The following is a 20,017-nucleotide window of genomic DNA, read 5'->3' as shown; positions in this document are numbered from 1 at the left end:
ACACTGAACTAAAAGCGACTCAAACTTTTTAGATTTTACAACAGTTTTCATAGAAACAACTGGAGACAGCCCAGTATGGATTTTTTTTCAATTTTTTAAAATGCAATTAATTTTGCCCAATAATTTGTGCCTGTAGCGTTTAAAATAGCATTTGATCTTTAAAGCAGAAATATTTTGCTTTTGAAAACCTCCAGACTTGCACATAAATAAACTTTTTCCATTATTTTGATGAGACAGAGTATGGCAAAAATACCCAAAATATATATATATAAGCAGGATGCCTCACAAAGAAACAGGAAAAATTTCATTTTTCTACTAGTGAAAATAAAGAAGAAAATTTATATGAATATGTAAAAATTTTATTTTTGAGTTGTAGCTTGCAAAAGTTTCACCCTGGATTTCTGCTTCCTGGGTAATATGCCATTTTGAAATTTCAATTAAGGGATGAATTTTTGATGGTTTGTAATTTAAAAAATTGATTAAACCATGTCCCAGAACTATAAAATTCACATTTTGACTTCTTTTGTTTTTTCTTCATGTCAAGTAGTTGACATTACTTGCATACATTTAGTTAAAATAGAATTTTATTGCAAAGTCTGATTTGTCTACAGGAAATTAAAAAAAAAAAATCTATTGCATGTCAAATCTAAAAAGTTGTCAACACAATCTTTTGTGTATTACAATAATTTTCTAAAAAATTACAAGAGATATTAGCATCTGTCTTATTCAGTTTTTCGTATGAAAAATGATAAAACCATCAGATTTATCCCTTAATTAATTAATTAAGTTTCAAGAATTTCTGTATGGCTTCATTTTATCCTTGCAACAGAAATTAGTGCAAAATTTTTCACAAGCTATAACTTAAAAATGAAGCCTTTTCAGATCCATGTTTGTATAAACATTTTTCTTTATTTCCACTTGTAGAATATGTTCAGAAATTCTTTCAGATTTCATGAAACACCAGAATAAATTAACAGACAATAATTGCCCTTTGTTGAAGAAACAAATATACATTTTTTTTTTAAATTGTAAAGTTTTGAAATGTACTAATTGTACTACTGGTATTGTCACTTATTTCCCTAAAATGATTCAAAATATTCTGTAAACTGGAGTAAATTTGACTAAAAACTAATATGGGATTCACATGTTATAAAATTACAAAAATTGATTACAAACTAGCAACTTATAAAATTGAAATTGTATGAGAATTTTTCAACCATATCTACTCCATTCTGAAAAAAAGTAAATCGTAATTAATAGCAGATTATAATTATTTATGTTTATTTTAGCCACTATAAGTCAATCCAACCAATTTCAAGTATTAATGAAAGATGAATTTTTTAGTGCAAGAAAAATACCAATTCTGACCAAATTCAAACTCAGAAAACTCTTCACCACTTAGATTGCTGGGAAAATTGACCTAATTATAGTAAAAATTAGACTATAATTATTTGTAGAATATTCAACAAAAAAGTCCCATATTTTAACACTTTCCATTCATTCATAATGACATCAATGAGTCATCCAATTTAACCATTTTCTTAAGTGTTCATTACATTAAAGGCAGGAAAGGATAAGGAGATATTTATATAGTACTGTGTTCCTTCTAGTTTTGTATATGTTAGTCACACTTAAGGAAAGAGGCAGTAGGGATTTACATCATTTTATGAGGTTTAGTACATTTTGGATATTTATTTAAATAAGTTACTCCTACATAAACATTACTGCATTTATTAATATACTATTAATGACAGCTAACAAAGAAGACTTTTGACTAAAGGGTTTTTCATAAAACTAATTATTAGCAAGAGTATTTGTATTGTCATGTTTTATATTGGTAAATTTTATCACTACAGAAAAGGATAAACATTTCCCATTAGTTTTTATTTTAAAAAATAAAACAAAAAATGTATATATATATATATAGTACAAAAGATTCAATAAAATCAATTCAGACTCTTAATGTTAATTTTTCACTAACATCCCACAGTTTAGTACTAATTTCAGGTTTAAATTCGTGTTTAGACATATAAGGTTTACAGTCTCTAAAAAATCTCCCAGACATGCCAGGAAGATCAGCTACAGCACAATGTAGAATTGTTTGAGATCCCTGAAACAAATATGGCATATAAATTATCATACCAAACAAACATTTAATGGGCTTGTTAAATTTATTAATTTTTTTATGGAAATTTATTTTATACACCTTTTCTATTTAATTAGTTCATGTGATTTTCAAATTAAATATTTTTCAATGCAATTAAATTATACTGATTAACTTTAAAAAATAATGGAAACAACATGAAGTAACAAATACTAAAATGTTATGTTTTTACATATACATTTTAATAGAGAAGATGAGAAGGGCTAGCTTTTGCTAAGAATCAACTGTTTTTAAGCCAACACATCAACTACAACACCAAAATGGTAATGTCTGTAACCTCTGTTTTTCTCCAACTCCTTGGCCTTATAAAACTCCTGCAGAATAATGTTTCTCCAGTATCACTTAGTGGAAGTTAAAAATGGCACTGCAGATACCATTAATAATCTGATCAATTACCTAATCAGTATTTTCCCTAAGGTACCTAAAGTTCACTGACAAAAAACAAAGCTCTTTCCTAAGTTGCATGGCGATTATTTCTGCTCAAAAATAATTATGGAAATACTATTCTAACCAAAATAATAAACGATGACATCTATATAAATGTAAGGTTATGAGGTGCTTGTTCAAAGGCAGATACAGAAGTTGACTGATTAGAGAACTTTACCTAAAACAGTATAATAACAGCAACTGATATGAAGAATATTTCATGGTGTCATGGCTCTAAATACCTTCCCAATAAATGATTTTATTAGATTACCATCTTAGAACATCTTCAATTTTGTCCAAAGATCATTGTAATTTTATTAGTACCTCAAGTGTACCAATCTTACTTAATTACTCGTAGATTTTGATTAATGTTTTATTGAAAACTTCTGCAATCTGGATAAGCTTTACCATTATGCCAGCCATTACACAGTTTGAAAACAGATTTGCTATATCTCGTATAAAAGTTTTTAAAAAATATTACTTTTAAAAAATATTTGCAACAATGTATTACTCTTCAAAACAGTAAAGCAACTGTAGTTTTAATTGAAAGATTTATGAAAAGCTGAATAAAATAGTTATGAGTAAGTGAAGAACAAAACCTGGAAAAGGTAATATTTATCTTAATGGTATTTTAGCAATATTAACTAGTTACACACTGTGGAAGAGACGGAAACTGTCACAAAAGTATTTTGTATATTGTCCATAGACTTAGACATCTTTCTTTTTCTGTTCAGCCTCTGGAACCACCGTAAGGTATTACTTCAGAGGATGATATGTATGAATATAAATGAAGTGTAGTCTTGAACCGTCTCAGGTTGACCGTTCCCCGAGATGTATGGTTAATTGAAATCCAACCACCAAAGAACAGCAGTATCCACGATCTAGTATTCCAATCTGTATAGAAGTAACTGCCTTTACTAGGAATTGAACCTTAGTACTCTCAACTTCAAAATCAGCTGATTTGGAATATCACCACTAGACCAACCTTATGACAAACATTTTCCATTATAACTGTGCCATTTTAAAACAAGATGTCATTTTACTCACAATAAAATGGTGTTTTTGACTAATAAACAATTACTTAATAACAAAAGTAGTTTTTAACCTATCATTGAGTGAAAAATTAAGATAGCTGTCACTGTGAACTTTACAAACAAAATTTTCACATTTATTTGTTATATAAACAATATTAGTAAAAAGAGATTGTTTCATTAAAATACCTTAATCCATTCTGGAGATATGAATTGTTATTTATTAAATAAGACAAGGGGACAAACAAATAAAAAGACCCTAAGTTTGGGCCTAAGTTTTGGAATGTTTCACTATATTTTTGTTAAGAAATTACTACTGAAATACTGGACAACTTTTAAAAGATGCTTTATATTCCAAGGATATTGTGTTTGTGTGTATGATGTTTTTGTTGTGAAAACTAAATTGTATAGAGTTTTAAAATTATGAGTTATTTTCTGTTTTCTTTTAATGTATGTTAATTTTTTGTTTCGGTTATATTTTATACAGAAATGAATCAATAAATGTAATGTTACATTTATTGTATGTACTAGGTACTTCAATGCTGAATTTATCTTTGACTTACTGGTAACACAATTTAGCCTGTATTAGTTCAAAAAGCAGTTTGTTGAATGAGGTTGTGTGAATAAAGTAATAATGTATATGTTTATTTAAATTAACCTTTGGAAGATTCTACTATTTTGCTTAAAATCTGATTTATATATTATAAATCACTTGCTCAAAAGTAGTTGGAAGTGACAATATAATTAGACCAGCAACAGTTTCCTTAAGATCCAATGGAGATACTATGTTTCAACATAATTACTTATTAACATTAATTCTATTGTATTATTCTTTTAAGCTGCAAATACTTTATATTGAAGAAGAGGTTTTAACTTTCTCCTCCAAATCTAATGATATAAAACATTTTTTACAATTTTTCATCTACATCTCTATACACATTGACATTTGACAATCACCCAATTGCCATGAAAGAAATTGTTTGCCATTTTTCATATAGATTTCAGATATTCTTTTATTGACAGGAAAATATAAATAAAAGGATTGAGAGAATTACTTTAAAACCATTCATTATCCTGCTATTTTATACATTGTAGATCAATTATTGAATTTTATTACTTGAAAGAAATAATTAAAAATTATAAAAACAAAAATCAGTTCAATAAATTTCTAACACCCATTCCTGAGAACAAGAATACAGATCAAAATGAAAAATGTATTGATCAACTTAATAACAAATGAGAGAAATATGACAGTTATGCTTCAAAAACACTGAAGAATAGAGATGTTAAACACTACACCGGATCCTGCGACAATACAAACTATACTATCAACTTACAGAATATAATGAACAGACCACAATAAAACAAAGCATCAGAACCAACAATTTTACTACTTTCTCATAATTCTTATTAATGTGAAAAGTGTAATTCTAAAAACTCAGAAGCATACTGATATTGAGTAATTATAAAACGACCAGTATTTTATCCAAAGTAAATGGTTGTGAATATGTATTCAGAATTGAATAATACAGAACTATTTTTCTTAAATAAGTAGCTTTTACAAAGCTGCTGGGTTAGCCTAGTGGTTAAAATGTCATCACAAAATCAGCTGATTTTTTAAGTCGGAATTTCTAAGATTCAAATCCTTATAAAGGCAGTTGCTTTTATACAGATGTATTTGAATGCTAGACTGTACATACCAGTGTTCTTTGTTGGTTGAGTTTCATTAACCATATGTCTCAGGAGTGGTCGACCTGAGTCTGTTCCAGACTACATATTTACTGGTACATTTACACCTATGTCAAGCCTGGCAAGCTGGTAGCTATAATTGCATTTACCTATATACACACACTCAGACTGGGCAGTAGCTGGAAAACTGATTGGAGAAATACATGTATATATAAAAGTAGTTTTTACAATAATTCAAATAACCTCTCTTACAATACCAATTAATTTACTAAGAGTATGAAGAACTTAAAATATGAACTAATCGAAAACTATGCATTTTCCTACATGTTTGCAAGAGCTAGGTATGTAACCATAAATAGTAAACAATTTTTACAAGAAAAGAAGTTAGTGTTTACAATTAAAACTTACTTTAATTTTCTTAAAAACAATAATGCAATAAATAACTGCATTATGTTCATCTTCTTAAGTTTTATTACCTGTTTAGCAGATCTCAAATAAAAGAATGCAATAGGGAAAAATAAAACATATTTCCACCATTTTAAATCTGCATGCCGAAACAGCTTAGTGTAACAAAAACCCGGGCAAACAGTAAATACATCAACACCAGTTCCTTCCAACCTTTTAGCCAATTCAAGACCAAAATAAGCATTGGCTAATTTGGAATTAGCATATGCAGGATTCATGCGTTGTTTAAAATCCCAACCTTTTTCACCATATAAGTTATCAAAATCAATTACACCTTTCTCATGTAGAGTAGATGACACAATTATAACCCTGAAATAAAAAGAAAACAAATAATAATTAACATGGTTTCCTTTACAATAGAACAACTAAAGAAAAAAATATTAAACTGTTCTTCACCATTGAAAAATAATAAAACTTTTTTTTTAATTATAATTTATTAATATTACATTTTCAGAAAACCCAAATTAAGTGTAGTAATAACTGGATATGAAATCGAGTAATGTGATACAACTTTTATCACAATTAGTTCACAGTTATATATTATATTAATATTTCAGAAATGTAAATGATGACAAACTATAATTACATTAGTTAGAAAGCAACACTATAAATTTATTGTTAATCAGTCACAGAGTTACCAAGCAGAAAATAACAAATGCCTTTTTACTAAAATAAAGCATACATACAAACCAAAATATATTTTTTAAAAACCAGTTCTCCAATACCTTCCTTTAGTTACCTGACTTGTTTGGTGCCATTTCTCTTGGTTCTACACAAATTTATGAATTTAGATCCTATATCTTTAATTACACTATTAACTTGGTGTATATAAATATATATATTTATTTATTTAGTGTATTTTAGGTAAATACCTGAAATTACTATAATTGTCTTCATCTTTTCATACTCTTTCTAGTGAGCTGTCATTTGTCTACATACTCAGATTTAGCAGATGTACGAGGCATGGTCAAAAAGTAAAGGCCGATGAGTTATAAAAGGTGATTGGCAACACTGATTGGTTCATGCATACACAGTAGCTTTAAGTGGTCTGTTGGGCATGTAACTGCCACATTACCGTCAGTTCAATGTTGTTTGCCTTTGCAAGAGAGACAGTGTAAAAAAAAGTGGAGTGTGGTATTAACAAATCCCGCCAGTTCTGAAGTTCGATAAGTGATCAGATTTCTAAACGCAAGAGAACACAATGGAAAAGTGAGAATATAATGTCCTGAGTTTAAGGAAAGCTGTTCAAATGTTTACGACATTTGGTGGTAGACCAAGTATCCATACCGACGATCTCATTGTACGTGTGAATGCAAAAGTGAAAGAAATCATCGCTTTACAATTAGCAATCTTTCTCTAGAATTTCCAGAAGTTTCAAAAGACAACATTGTTTCTCAACAATGTTAGCACATTGTAAACTGGCTATCGTAAACTGTGAACACAATAGGTGCCCATAAGGATAAGATATATGTATATATATAAATATATATATTACAGAATGACATCTGCATATGCTTTTCTCAACCATTTAACTGTGAGGGAAAAAAATCTTTTTCCTGTATAGTCACTGGTGACAAAACATGAATTTCGTACATCAATGCTGAGGTGAAACAGTAATCCACGCAGTGACATCATTCCAGTTTGGTTTTTAAACTAAAAATTTAAAAAAAGCCCAGTCTCAAAGAAAAAGCAACTGTATTCTGGGATTAAAAGGGTGTATTTTTGATTGATTACATGGAACCTGGAATATCCATCCCACCATAAGTAAGTTATGAAGCACTTTCTAAACTGTGTTGTGACATCCAAAACCAACAACGAGGAATCCTGATTTCAAGAATTGTTCTTCACGATAACACATGACTTCTTATACAACAGAACAATTAAAAAATTCGGATGCTAGATTTTTTATCAACCCCTTACAGACCTCATCTCATGCCTAGTGACTACTATCATAACAAGAGTAAAATAAACTTTTGGTTCATAAAGTTCTACACTGTTGCTTATCTTTCTTAGATTTCTATTTACATCACCCCTACATGATTTTCATTAATGAAAATGTATAAAAAATAATTTACAATGCAGGTAGGTATTTTGTTAAATAAACATTATTTCAATTACAGTTTAATTAACTATTCTCAAAATACTGCTCTTTTCTCTAAAATTATAATTATCACTGTTTAATTTTATTTTTTTAATGACAAAATCATTGGTCAATGATTCACCATTAGTCAAAATCATCCTTAGTGACTCAATCAGAATCAATGCTGATCATCATGGTCAGAACACAATGTCATTCTTTAATAGATATCTGTTGCTTGTGCATTGCTCAAATTCTTTTTATGTTGCTCAAAAATTAAGAAAAACAAAAGAATGGATCCTCGCTAGGAGGCCCTGACTCATATAAGCTAATTACAAAAGCTTAAGATAATACAAATTACCAAGTTTGATTAAAAAAAAGATTAATCACTATGTTAATAAAGGGTGGCTTTTTGCCTAAACAAGGCACACTTGTTTAGAGCAATCAATCCCTAATAAAATAAAAGTGTTTTTTTTAATATAACAAAAATAACTATATTTGAATTTGAACTAAAATAAAAAAAAAACTGTTCAATTTCTTTTCTTCTGAATTAAAATATGTCATCAACATCTCCACACAATAATAACCATTAACAAAATACAAAGTCGCATAGTAATAGATAAATAATATTTAATAAAAAAAACCAATGAACTTTACAAAAAGAAAAATCGGAATTAAAAAGCCTTAGTACTATATATAATATAAATTCATGATTATAAACAGATTTTTTTTTCCATGGGGCTGGACCTGCTTTGAATACAAACACAGCCCAAAGGGAAAATTAGAATTAGGAGAAATTCACCCCTGTACCTCTGCAATTTTTGTATGGATAATTCTGACCAACATCTTGACACCACATGCCGTGCTCTTTTGGTCTACAACAGAGTTCCCATGATGTAATATTATTATAATAATGTAACAACATGTATTATAATAATATAATTTTAATAATGTAATAAGATCAAATCATCTTATTCCCAACAGGGGCTAAGCATGCCAAATTCTTTTGAACATGCTTCTCTGTGCTGCAAGAACAGAACTCATTCAAACACCTGTGTCCTGCGGTGTCTTTCCTTCTGCAGTAATCACATTTGGCAGAGGGTCTCAATCCCTATGTGCACAGGTATGCTTTAAAGCAACAATGACCAGGAGACTGTTACCATGTCTTTTCAGGGCCCAAAAATAGTGCCCCACAGTGTCTACTGAAAGCAATTTTGACGCCGAACAGGATGACAGCCAGAATCAAACATGTACACATGGCTTGAGCCTGATCTAATCTACCTAACAGTGGTCAGCACTCTGGAAATGGTGTCCACAATTGACCGCCCTTACAGAAGCCCAACTGGAGATCACTTAGATCACCCCTTGCCTCCAACTCTTGGTACAGCCAGTTAACCAAAATCCTCTTCAAAAGTTTACTCAAAAAACTGAGCAACCAGATCAGTTGACAGGATGCTGGTTACCTTGCCTCCCCTCCTTCCTGAGGACCATAAGCCACGTGGATTTCCAGGACTCTGAAATCCATTCCTAGGTGATGGTGCGGTTGAAAGCAATAACCACCCCCAACAGGATGAGTTTTACAGCATAATAAACAAGTGTTACCTGAACAAAAGTAGTATATCAAGGTTGATTTGACACTGAAGTCATCATCGGCAGTAAGTTCAAATAAAAAAAACTCTTCAAACAATTTAATAAAACTAAATATTTTTTGTAAAATCTTTTTTTAAACTTATACGATTTTACTCATAAATAAATTAGCCCAGTTTTATAAAATAAAGGAACAATTTAAAAACTTTAATCTTCACTAACATTTTACAATGTTTTTTAAAATATGATTTTTTTTAAGAAACTTAAGAATTACAAATATCAGATCATGTGATTCAAATAACAAAAATTGGTTTTCTTTTTAAATACAAAAGCAACCAGACAAAAGAGAACAAATTACTTTTAGCACAGCATATAGAAACAACTTTTATATATATATTTATGACTACATATTTTTATAAGTTTACAATTTTAAGTTTTAAATTTTGTGAGATTTAAAAAAAATATGTTTTATTAACTGATGATGAGGGAAACCCTCAAAAGCACTTTTATGCAGGATGATTCAAAGAAACGGGAAATTAAAAAAATTAAATAACGTTATTTTTTTTAGAAAATGAATTTTATTTCATGTAATTGTAAAAATGTTGCCATTTTAGGATACAATTTTAGTTTATTTTGTAAAAATGTCATATCTTGCAGGAGACCTCCTCTACTACGTAAACACTCATGAAGTCTCTTCGTTAAATTGTTCATGGTTTGAAGTAACATCAACTGGAATTTTCGGAATTGCTTCTCGGATCTTTGCCTTCAGTTCTTCCGTTGTAGCAGTTCTACTGTGGAATACTTTGCTTTTAAGGTGACCCCACAAAAAGTAATCGCAAGCTGAAAGATCAGGCAATCTGGGAGGCCATCTAGTGTCACCATTTTGTGAAATTGACACGCTGTCCAAACAATCAGCGTACATCTGCCATCGATATTCGTGCAGTATGTGACGTTGCAACGTCTTGTTGAAACCAGGTTGTGTTAAGAATTGGTGGAAATCTCTTTTGTTGTTCCACAACAAAGGTTTCAAGCATAGCTACGTAACGAGCCGACGTCACTGTAATCACAAGACCGTTGTCATCCTCAAAAAAATAAGGGCCTATAACACCATAATGGTGTTATAGGCCCTGTGGTATGACATAGCACACCACACGGTCACTTTCTGGCTGTGCAACGCTGGTGTAGCTGCGTAGGAGTTTCTTGTGCCCAGTATCTGAAATTTTGCTTGTTAACAAATCCACTGAGGTGAAAATGCGCTTCGTCTGACATTCACAGTTCGTGAACAAACTCTTCATTATCATTTATCTTCTGAAGCATTACATTACAGAATTGTGCTCGCACAACTGCATCGTTCGGTTTCAGTTCCTGGACAATCTGCAACTTGTATGGATGGTATTGCAAGTCCTTCACTAACATTCTTCGAACACTTGAACTATGCAATTGTAAAGATGCTGAGAGACGACGGATTGACCGATGTGGACTTCGTGTGACAGCATCTTGTAAAGCTTGAACATTTTATGGTGTACGGACGGTTCGCTCACGGCATGGAGGTTTCTTTTTCATTGCCGAACCAGTTTCCTCAAAATTAGATATCCATGTTTTAATTGCATGTGCTGATGGAACACGGTCGTGCTGTCCCAGATTAAAATGACGGCGCAATTCTCTACGCGCTCCCTCCACACTCTCATTGTTTTTGTAAAATGCTTTGATAGCAAATGCACATTGTGCACCACTCCAAGGATCCATGACAACTAAATGGCAGGTTAGGTTAGAGAGGCTGGTGCCACTTATCAAGAGGTACCAATCGCCCACGGCTACCAACACAACTTTCAAAATTTTCCGTTTCTTTGAATCACCCTGTATAACAAGCATAAGGTAATTATTATGCTTACATAAGGTAAGCATTATTGAATTCTGTACTCCTGGTGGCAAAATTTTTATACTTTTGTCTTCGACATAATTAGTACAGAGGAACAAATACAATAACAGAAAAAGAATTGATTTTTGTAAGTTAATATATATATATATATATATATATACATACTACTTTATTGAAATTAATCTGTTTAAGATTCATATTATCCCTCTGCACTGTTAAATTATATTTTTAATTCTATTAATATAAACCACCTAAATTGAAAGAACCTACATCAATAAAAAGTACCAGAAAGACGAGCAGTGGTGGATTGTGCCCAACAAAATCGTATACAAAGAGTTAGAAGCCATCACTGAGACCATGCATAAGAGGAGAATAGGATTCTTTGGACATATCATGAGGATGCAAAATTCAAGACTTCTGAAACAGCTATTACTGTACAATCTTGACTCAAAAAACATAAAGACAGGATGCAGATGGATCAGAGAAATAAGAGAGGGTCTGAAGGAAATTGGCCTTATACAATAGACACCGCAGATAAGATAAAATTAAACAAGAAAATCAAGGAAAAAACATTCACAAGAAAAAACTCAAATCATGAACATTTTCAACACTAGAAAGAGCACAGAGATCAGAATGTATGAAAAAGTACTGGGAGGACTGAAAGGCTCACACAGTCCCAACAAAGAGACTTGGATAATGGACTGAATAAAGTGATCCTATGGACTCATAAAAGATAATAATAATAAACCACCTAGTGCAGAATATTGAGATAAGACATATCTTACTTTAATTTTACTATGAAAGAACTTTCATGGGATCCTATACACATTCAGGATTGAAATATTTAATTAAACTGCATATTAAAAATTAAAAGTACTAAAATAATGAAAATTAAGTATTACTTTATTACATGAAGGCTGCCTATCTGTTACAGTTTCATAAGACTGTCTCCCAGAGTGTTTGACAGTGTCAAACACTGATCGTTTATTAAATTCAAATTTTGTTTACATTTAAATACGTAATATTTTTCTAATATATTTAATTTTACATCATTTTTATAATTTCTTTTATTTCTAAATTTATGTTAATATCAGAAACACAATGTTTATTGTTTATCAGACGGTATGCCATGTTAGACAAACATAATTTTTTTTTTTTTTTCATTTCTATAATGTACTTATAAAGGATTTATTTGTTTTTCCTATATAAATATCATCACAATCACTTCATTCAATTTTATAATTTCCACACAGATTATTATTATTTTTGTTTTTTAGATATTTTATTCAGTCATTATTAGGTTTGAATGCTGGTTTATATATTAGTTTAGTGTAATGTTTTCAATGATATTAGTGTATAAATATTTTGTATATGCATTCACTTTTTTGTGTCTTATTATGAATTGGTTGTAATGTAGTTATTTTGTTATTGTGTTTTCATAATAGTTTTTAATTAATATTATTACTAGTAGTAGTAGTAGTATTGTAACCATTTTCAATCACTATATGTTGTACTGTAACACAATACTTTAAAAATGTTATTTGTCTTCAGTCATTTGACTGCTTTGATGCAGCTCTCCAAGATTCCCTATCTAGTGCAGTCGTTTCATTTTGTTGTACCCCCTACATCCTACATCCCTAACAATTTGTTTTACATATTCCAAACATTTCCTGCCTGCACAATAATTCCCATCTACCTCTCCCACCAACATCAAAGAGACTATTTCAAGATGTCTTAAGATGTGGTCTGTAAATTTGTACCTTCTTATGGCTATATTTTTCCAAATTCTTCTTTCTCCATCAATTTGCTAAGCTTTTAATCTTTTCTTATTAGGTACTCTGATCATTCAAGTTTCACTTCCATATAAAGCTACACTCCAAAAATATACTTTCAAAAATGCTTTCCTGATGTTTAAATTAATTTTTGATGAAGAAAATTATATTTCTGACTGAAAGCTCGTTTCACCTGTACTGTTCGGCATTTTACATCGCTTCTGTTTCATCCATCTATAGTAATACTACTTCTCAAATAATAAAATTCTTCTACCTCTATAGTCTTTTCTCATCCTATTTTTATACTCGGTAGTCCATCTACTTTATTTCTACTACATTTCATTACTTTCATTTTGTTCTTGTTTATTTTCATGTGATAGTTCTTGCATAGACTTCATCCACGCCATTCATTGTTTCTTCTAAATCATTTTTACTCTCAGCTAGAATTACTATATCATCAGCAAATCGTAGCATCTTTATCTTTTCAACTTGCACTGTTACTCTGGATATAAATTGTTCTTTAACATCATTAACTGCTAGTTCTATGTAAATATTAAAAAGTAATGGGGATAGGGAACATCCTTGTTGAACTCCTTTTTTATTACTGCTTCTTTCTTATGCTCTTCGATTATTACCCGTTGCAGTTTGGCTCCTGTAAATGTTAACAATTGTTCTATTTCTATACTTAAACCCAGAATCTTTTAAAATGCTGAAATTTTATTCCAGTCTATATTATCAAATGCCTTTTCTAAGCATACAAATGCTATGTATGTTGGTTTACTTTTCTTTAATCTTCCTTTTACTATTAATCTGAGCACTAAAATTGCTTCCCTTGTCACTATACTTTTCCTGAAACCAAATTGGTCTTTTCTCAATCTTCTGTACAGAATTCTAGTTAAAATTTTTGATCCATGAGTAGTTAAGCTAATTGTTCTACATTCATTACATTTATCTACTTCTGCTTTCTTGATATCATGACAATAATTTTTTTTTTAATTGATTTATTACAATCAAAAAAAATTTAATTTTTTTAATTGCAATTTACAAAAATGGCACATATCACACACGTGAATAAGGATACATATAACACACCAGTTTGTATGATGTGTCTATTGCTTTCTCACCTGCACTGCACAGTAATTCTACAGGTTTCCTGTCTATTCCAGGAGCCTTTCTCCCATTCATATCCTTTAATGCTCAATTAAATTGATATCTCAGTATTTTATCTACCATTTCATCCTCTTCGATTTCCTCTTCTTTCTCTATAACACCAGTTTCTAATTCATTTCCTCCGTATAATTCTTCTTCAGGTGGGTGGATTCATATTCCACCCACCTATCAACCTGTTCTTTCGTATTATAAATCATTGTACAATCTTTATTTAACATAATATTAGATTTAACTTATGTACCACAAAATTCTCCTTAACTTTCCTGTACGCCCTGCCTATTTTACCAATGATCATTTCTCTTTCCATTTCCGAACACTTTTCTTTAATCCACTCTTCTTTTATTAATTTGCACTTCCTATTTATAGTATTTTTTAATTGTTGATAGGTCCTTTTACCTTCTTCATCACTAGCATTCTTATACTTTCTACACTCATCCATCAGCTGCAATATAGTCTCTGATATCCAAGGCTTAATACCAGTTCTCTTTGTTCCATCTAAGTTTGCTTCTGCTGATTTAAAAATTTCCTTTTTAACATTCTCCCATTCTTCTTCTTTATTTTCTACCTTAATTTAATTTAATTATTAATTCAATAATTTAATTATTTTCTACCCCAATCGACATTTCAATTTTAAACAAAAAAACTGAAAAAACTGTTATAAATGAACAATTAATAATCAAGCAGATTTTTTATTTAAGAATTTTAATTTGCTCAATACTGGAAATAGATAATTATAAAATAAATAGATGGAGTGAACCCAACAAAGAACAGGAAGATAGACTAGCCAAATAATGTGTGCGATTTGAGTAAGGTAAGAGGCATGACCTAATGCTAAATAAAGATTTATAAAGAAAAAATGCCAGTGCAGTGAGTTTTGAAAATGGTATATATCCAAAACACATCAATATGTGATTTAGTTATGATGAAGCTAAGAAAGATAGAAAATATATATATATATATATATATATAGTATAAAATTTTGGACTTCTCAATACCAAATAACGCCAGTTTATGACTTCCACTGGCGTTGCTATATAAAGCAGTTGTAAAAATATCCTTTTCCAACTTGGTATTAGTAACATTTTCAAATTTTGATGCAAGAGTTCTTTCTGGGAGCAGTTTATTTTGTAATTTAACCCTGCCTCATCAATATTGTACAGTTGGTCAAGTTTCAAATTAACTTTAACTACCTTTTTAAATTTTACCACAAATTCATTTGCAACGATATCATTGCCTGTTAATTTTTGCCCAACAATGACAACTTGTCAAATTCCATGGCACTTCTTTCACCAGTAAAGCCATCCCTCACTTGATGTGAAATTTTCATCACCCTCTGGTTTCTTGTATAGATCTGTTGCTTTTTCTTTAAAATGGGTCCAAACAAAGGAGTGAGTTCCTTTCCAGTATTCTTGGCAGAACCAAAGCCACAATGCACTCTCTAAAGTTCTTAATTTGTGCTTTCTCAGCATTTTTCAGTTTTTAAATGCATGTTTTTCAATGTTTAGTGTATGTGCTTCAAGGGTCTTTCTGATTTTCCTCCAATCTTTAATTGTGGTAATATCAACTCCCAATTCTAAAGAAAGGTTTTGCGCTGAACAGTTTCACCCTTATCAATTCGTTCATTCTTGAAGCTTCTGTTGCAATGAACACACTAAGTATTTTTGTTTTTGAGTAACCATTAGTTAACACAAACAATAAAAATTAACAAACATTCAATAGCATACTTGCAAAATTCATGGTGACAGTGACACTATAAATATGGTAGTAATGGACAAACACACTACTGTTCTGCACTAGTTAAATTAAAACAAATTTTTATTCCATATATATATATATATATATATATACACAACATTGTACAGTAGTACAATATGTACTTCCCCCCCGCCTGATAGGATGTGCTAATATGATATATTCAGTTGTGGTGATTCAACACATGCAAGTTTAAGCATGCATGTATATATCAAGCTACATTACTGTACTGTGCCGGTCGGATATACCACGGAGTCTGCTATACCGAGGTCGGATGAGGGTATATATATATATATATATATATATATTGTTTTTAATCAACTGTCATATGAATGTATAAATAATAAAAATTAACCTAGTTTTTAAAAATTATTATTATTGTTTTCTGAGGGTTCTTTACTATCAATTTTGTTCTTTTATTCAATTTATATTTGTGGATGTTAGTGACACAATATTTGGTTTTTCCTTTTTTGGGTATTTACATAGAATAGGAGAAAAATTAAAATTTTCTTATTAATACATCTTTAAAGGTTTCTGTTAATGATGTTCAAATTCAAAAAATAAAACATTTTGGTTGAGTGCCCGTTGAATACAAGAATTATCTTTATAATCAACAATAATAATTTTTTGTTTGATATGTTTAAGTTTTTTAATAGCAAAATTTGTCCATTGAAGGACTACAACACACATGTTTAAAATAAAGATTTAAATTCTATTACCCCCTCCCACTGTTTATGAATTATATAGATAAGTGGAGTTGAAAAGGTGATTTTTTTTTTTAGATGAATGCCCTTTGTAAGCAAACTGATAACACAGTTTTTGTTTCATAACAAGTGATACATGAAACCAATCAGCTCTTTAATGGTGAAAACAAATCTACGTCAGAATTTTTCCATCGCCCTACATTTTTGAAAAATTCCAGAATTTAGATTTTGAAAATTGTTACTATATGATACATGGTTGTACATAAATGTTCTTTTTTATTTTAATGAACAATGAAGTCTCATAATGCCTCGTGTGTGTAAAAGATTCAAAGTTTTTTTTATTTGTGAGTTCACTAAAATCACACAAGAAAAGCATTACACCTTTAATTGAAAAAAATATATAAATTGTACTTTGACGGTAAATTGGAGATTAGCATAAGACATGGATATTAAAAATACATGGATATCATAAAATACATAGTAACTATGCATTCAATTTAAGAGAACGTCTAAAAGACACATGAAAGACTGTTTGAGAAGGTTTGGTGTGAGCCAAAAGATCACTTAACCAATTGTTATTTTTGTTTAACTAATGTGCCTGTAATTTCTAAGAATTCTAAACACACAGTCCTTCATTGCCATCTGTACCTCACATTGAATCCATTTCAGTCCCCAAGGTTCCTGAAAACTTGTTTTGATGAAAACAGTGATGAAGTAGCAGACATTATGAAAAAGATAATCATGATTTACAATCCAGTGGGTCATATCTTATATCATAAGGTGATTTAAATGACTTGATAAAAGATTTAAACATATCAAAAACTTAAGCTGAACCTTTAGGCTCAAAATTGCAAGGTTGGAATTTACTTTAATAAAATACAAAAATGTCAGGCTATCAAAGCTCACAGAAGGATTTTTTTCCATACTTTACTAAAGAAGATTACTTAAGTTTACTGTAAAAACATTGATGAGGTTATGTTACTATTACGGCAAGTTCATGAACCTGAGAAGTGACGCCTTTTCATTGATACCTCCAAGAATAGCTTAAAAGAAATTTTACTTCACAATAATAATAATAATAAATATCCTTCTGTAACAGTTTCTTGTGGAATTAATATGAAAAAAAGGTATGATGTTATGAAAACTTTATTGAAAAAGTAAATTATCAAAAGCACAGCTGGAACATGTGTAGATATTTAAGAGTAATATCTCTTTTGTTAAGCATGCAGCTAGGATACACAAAACATTGTTGTTTTATTTGTGATAGGAAAACCGAGCTAGGGATCAGTATTATGTAGTAAAACAGTGGAAGAAACACAAGAACCTATGTCCTGATATAAAAACAGTATTCATGAGGGCTAGCTAAAACAGAAGAGATATTTTTATCTCCCTTTCATATCAAACTGGGATTAATAAAAACCTTTGTAAAAGCCACAAAGGACAGTAAAGAATTCTTATAGATAGACCAGAATTCCCAAAAGTGAATGAAGAAAAAATTAAAGAACAGGTTTTTTTTCTCACAAATAAAAGAACTAGAGATGAAATGTTTAATTTTGTATTGCCTGATGTAGTTATTTGCAGATATTACCTATGGTAGTTAAATAATTTTTCATTCCGCAATGTGAATTTCCTAATTAAAATGTATGTTAGTAAATTAGATTATTTGTTTACATATTTGTAAATTTAAGTTTTATTTTTAATTCTTTACTCTGTTGTAAATTCGTTTTTTATTTATAAATTTATTTTCATTTTAATTTAATTTAATTGCACAGTTATTTCCTGATACAACAGTAAATTTACAATGTTACAGTTTTAGTAATTACAACATTCAATAAAACTGTTCTGTTTATAAATTGATTAATATTTGGTCAATAAGGAAGCATGTTTATCTTTCTACTGTATAATATTAATATATAACAGAAATTCAGCAACCCTGTTAATGAATATTAAACATAATTATTAATAATACGAATACAATTAAGTTATTGAGTAATGTTACTTAATATTATTGTCAGTAAGGAAGAGTTTTTATCTTGTGCCATAATTTCTATTGTATAAATGTTGTACCTTTTTTTTGCAATAAGTTGATTTAAACTGGATTAATACTTTCATAAAAGAAAAACATTTGAATTTAAAAATACATAAATATAACTTCACTAAAAATTTTCCACATTTTTTTTTCTTTTAATATTAAACTTAGGGTTCTAAAGCATTTCATAATGATACTGGATAAAATGAAGGCTTAAGGTCTTTTATATTATCCAGAATAAAACAATGTGTATCACAACTTATGGGAATTAAGACAAATATACTTTAAATGTTCCAATTATCAATCTTAATTCTATATAAAGCAGGTATTAAATGAAATAAAATTGCATTTATCACAAAACATACCTGCTAGGAGCTGATTCTTTTAACTTTGGAAGTAATCTATTAGTCAGTACAAAATGGCCCAAATGATTCACTCCAAAATTTATTTCAAATCCATTCTCAGTCTTTTTATTTTTCTTCAGTGGGATACTAACTCCTGCATTATTTATTAAAGTATGGATTTCAGGAAAATCTTTAATGACATCATCAGCAAAAGCATGGACAGATGACAAACTCGCCAAATCTAATTTCATTGGAATCTGCAAGATAAAAATACAAGATAATACCCACATCCCTAAAAATGTAATCATCATAATACTCAAAAAAAAGAAATGATTCCAGTGAACACAGTAAAATTAGAAATTTCCAACAGCAAAGATTTTCATAATATAATAAAATTAAAAGAAAATACACGTACAGTACAAACTACCATGATTAATAATCATGCTATGTGAGTACTTTCTTTTATTCTTTTACTTTTTTTTTAAAGAATAATATAGAGTAATGTAGAATACACTTAAGCCCTGCCTACTTACCAGTTCTCCAGTAGACACAGTTCTTCTTATTTCTGTAATAACATTATTTGCATTCACCAGATCTCTACATGCTAAAATTACTCTAGCTTGCCTTAATGCCAAACCTTTGGCTGTTTCTTTCCCGATACCAGAATTTGCGCCAGTGACAATGAACACTTTACCATGTAAAGATCTGAAATCTTTACACTTTCCCCATTTGTACTCACGGTATTTTCTGACCAAGCCAATCGCTAATAAAACCGGAAATATTACATAAACTACTGAAGAAACAACAGATGAAACCATAATTTTCAGAGCTGCAAGATTATTTGAATTTTAATCTCTAATCATTACTTTGCAATAAGAAAATTTTCATAAACAAACTACCAGCTGGGTTTGGTTTAAAATTAAATCAG

General features: G+C 29.9%; 1 protein-coding gene across 1 annotated transcript; it reads right to left on the bottom strand.

The window, feature by feature from the left end:
* Positions 1-1,715: 1,715 nt before the first annotated feature.
* LOC142318882 (retinol dehydrogenase 11-like) lies at positions 1,716-20,017 on the bottom strand. Its single transcript, XM_075355503.1, has 4 exons — positions 19,623-20,017; positions 19,111-19,346; positions 5,787-6,084; positions 1,716-2,110 (listed from the first exon to the last, which is right to left on the bottom strand). The coding sequence occupies exons 1-4, from the start codon at positions 19,905-19,907 to the stop codon at positions 1,952-1,954; spliced, it is 978 nt and encodes a 325-aa protein (XP_075211618.1). The 5' UTR covers positions 19,908-20,017; the 3' UTR covers positions 1,716-1,951.

Source organism: Lycorma delicatula, chromosome 2 (genome assembly GCF_047948215.1).
Source record: "Lycorma delicatula isolate Av1 chromosome 2, ASM4794821v1, whole genome shotgun sequence".
NCBI lineage: Eukaryota > Metazoa > Arthropoda > Insecta > Hemiptera > Fulgoridae > Lycorma > Lycorma delicatula.
This window is presented reverse-complemented; position numbering and strand designations above follow the sequence as displayed.

Excerpts from the sequence above, each read along its gene's own strand:
- LOC142318882 (XM_075355503.1), bottom strand. The coding sequence starts at position 19,907 with ATGGTTTCATCTGTTGTTTCTTCAGTAGTTTATGTAATATTTCCGGTT. Across the intron at positions 19,347-19,622 it reads CTGTGTCTACTGGAGAACTG|ATTCCAATGAAATTAGATTT; the intron begins GTAAGTAGGCAG and ends TTTATCTTGCAG. Across the intron at positions 2,111-5,786 it reads ATTTGAGATCTGCTAAACAG|GGATCTCAAACAATTCTACA; the intron begins GTAATAAAACTT and ends TATTTGTTTCAG.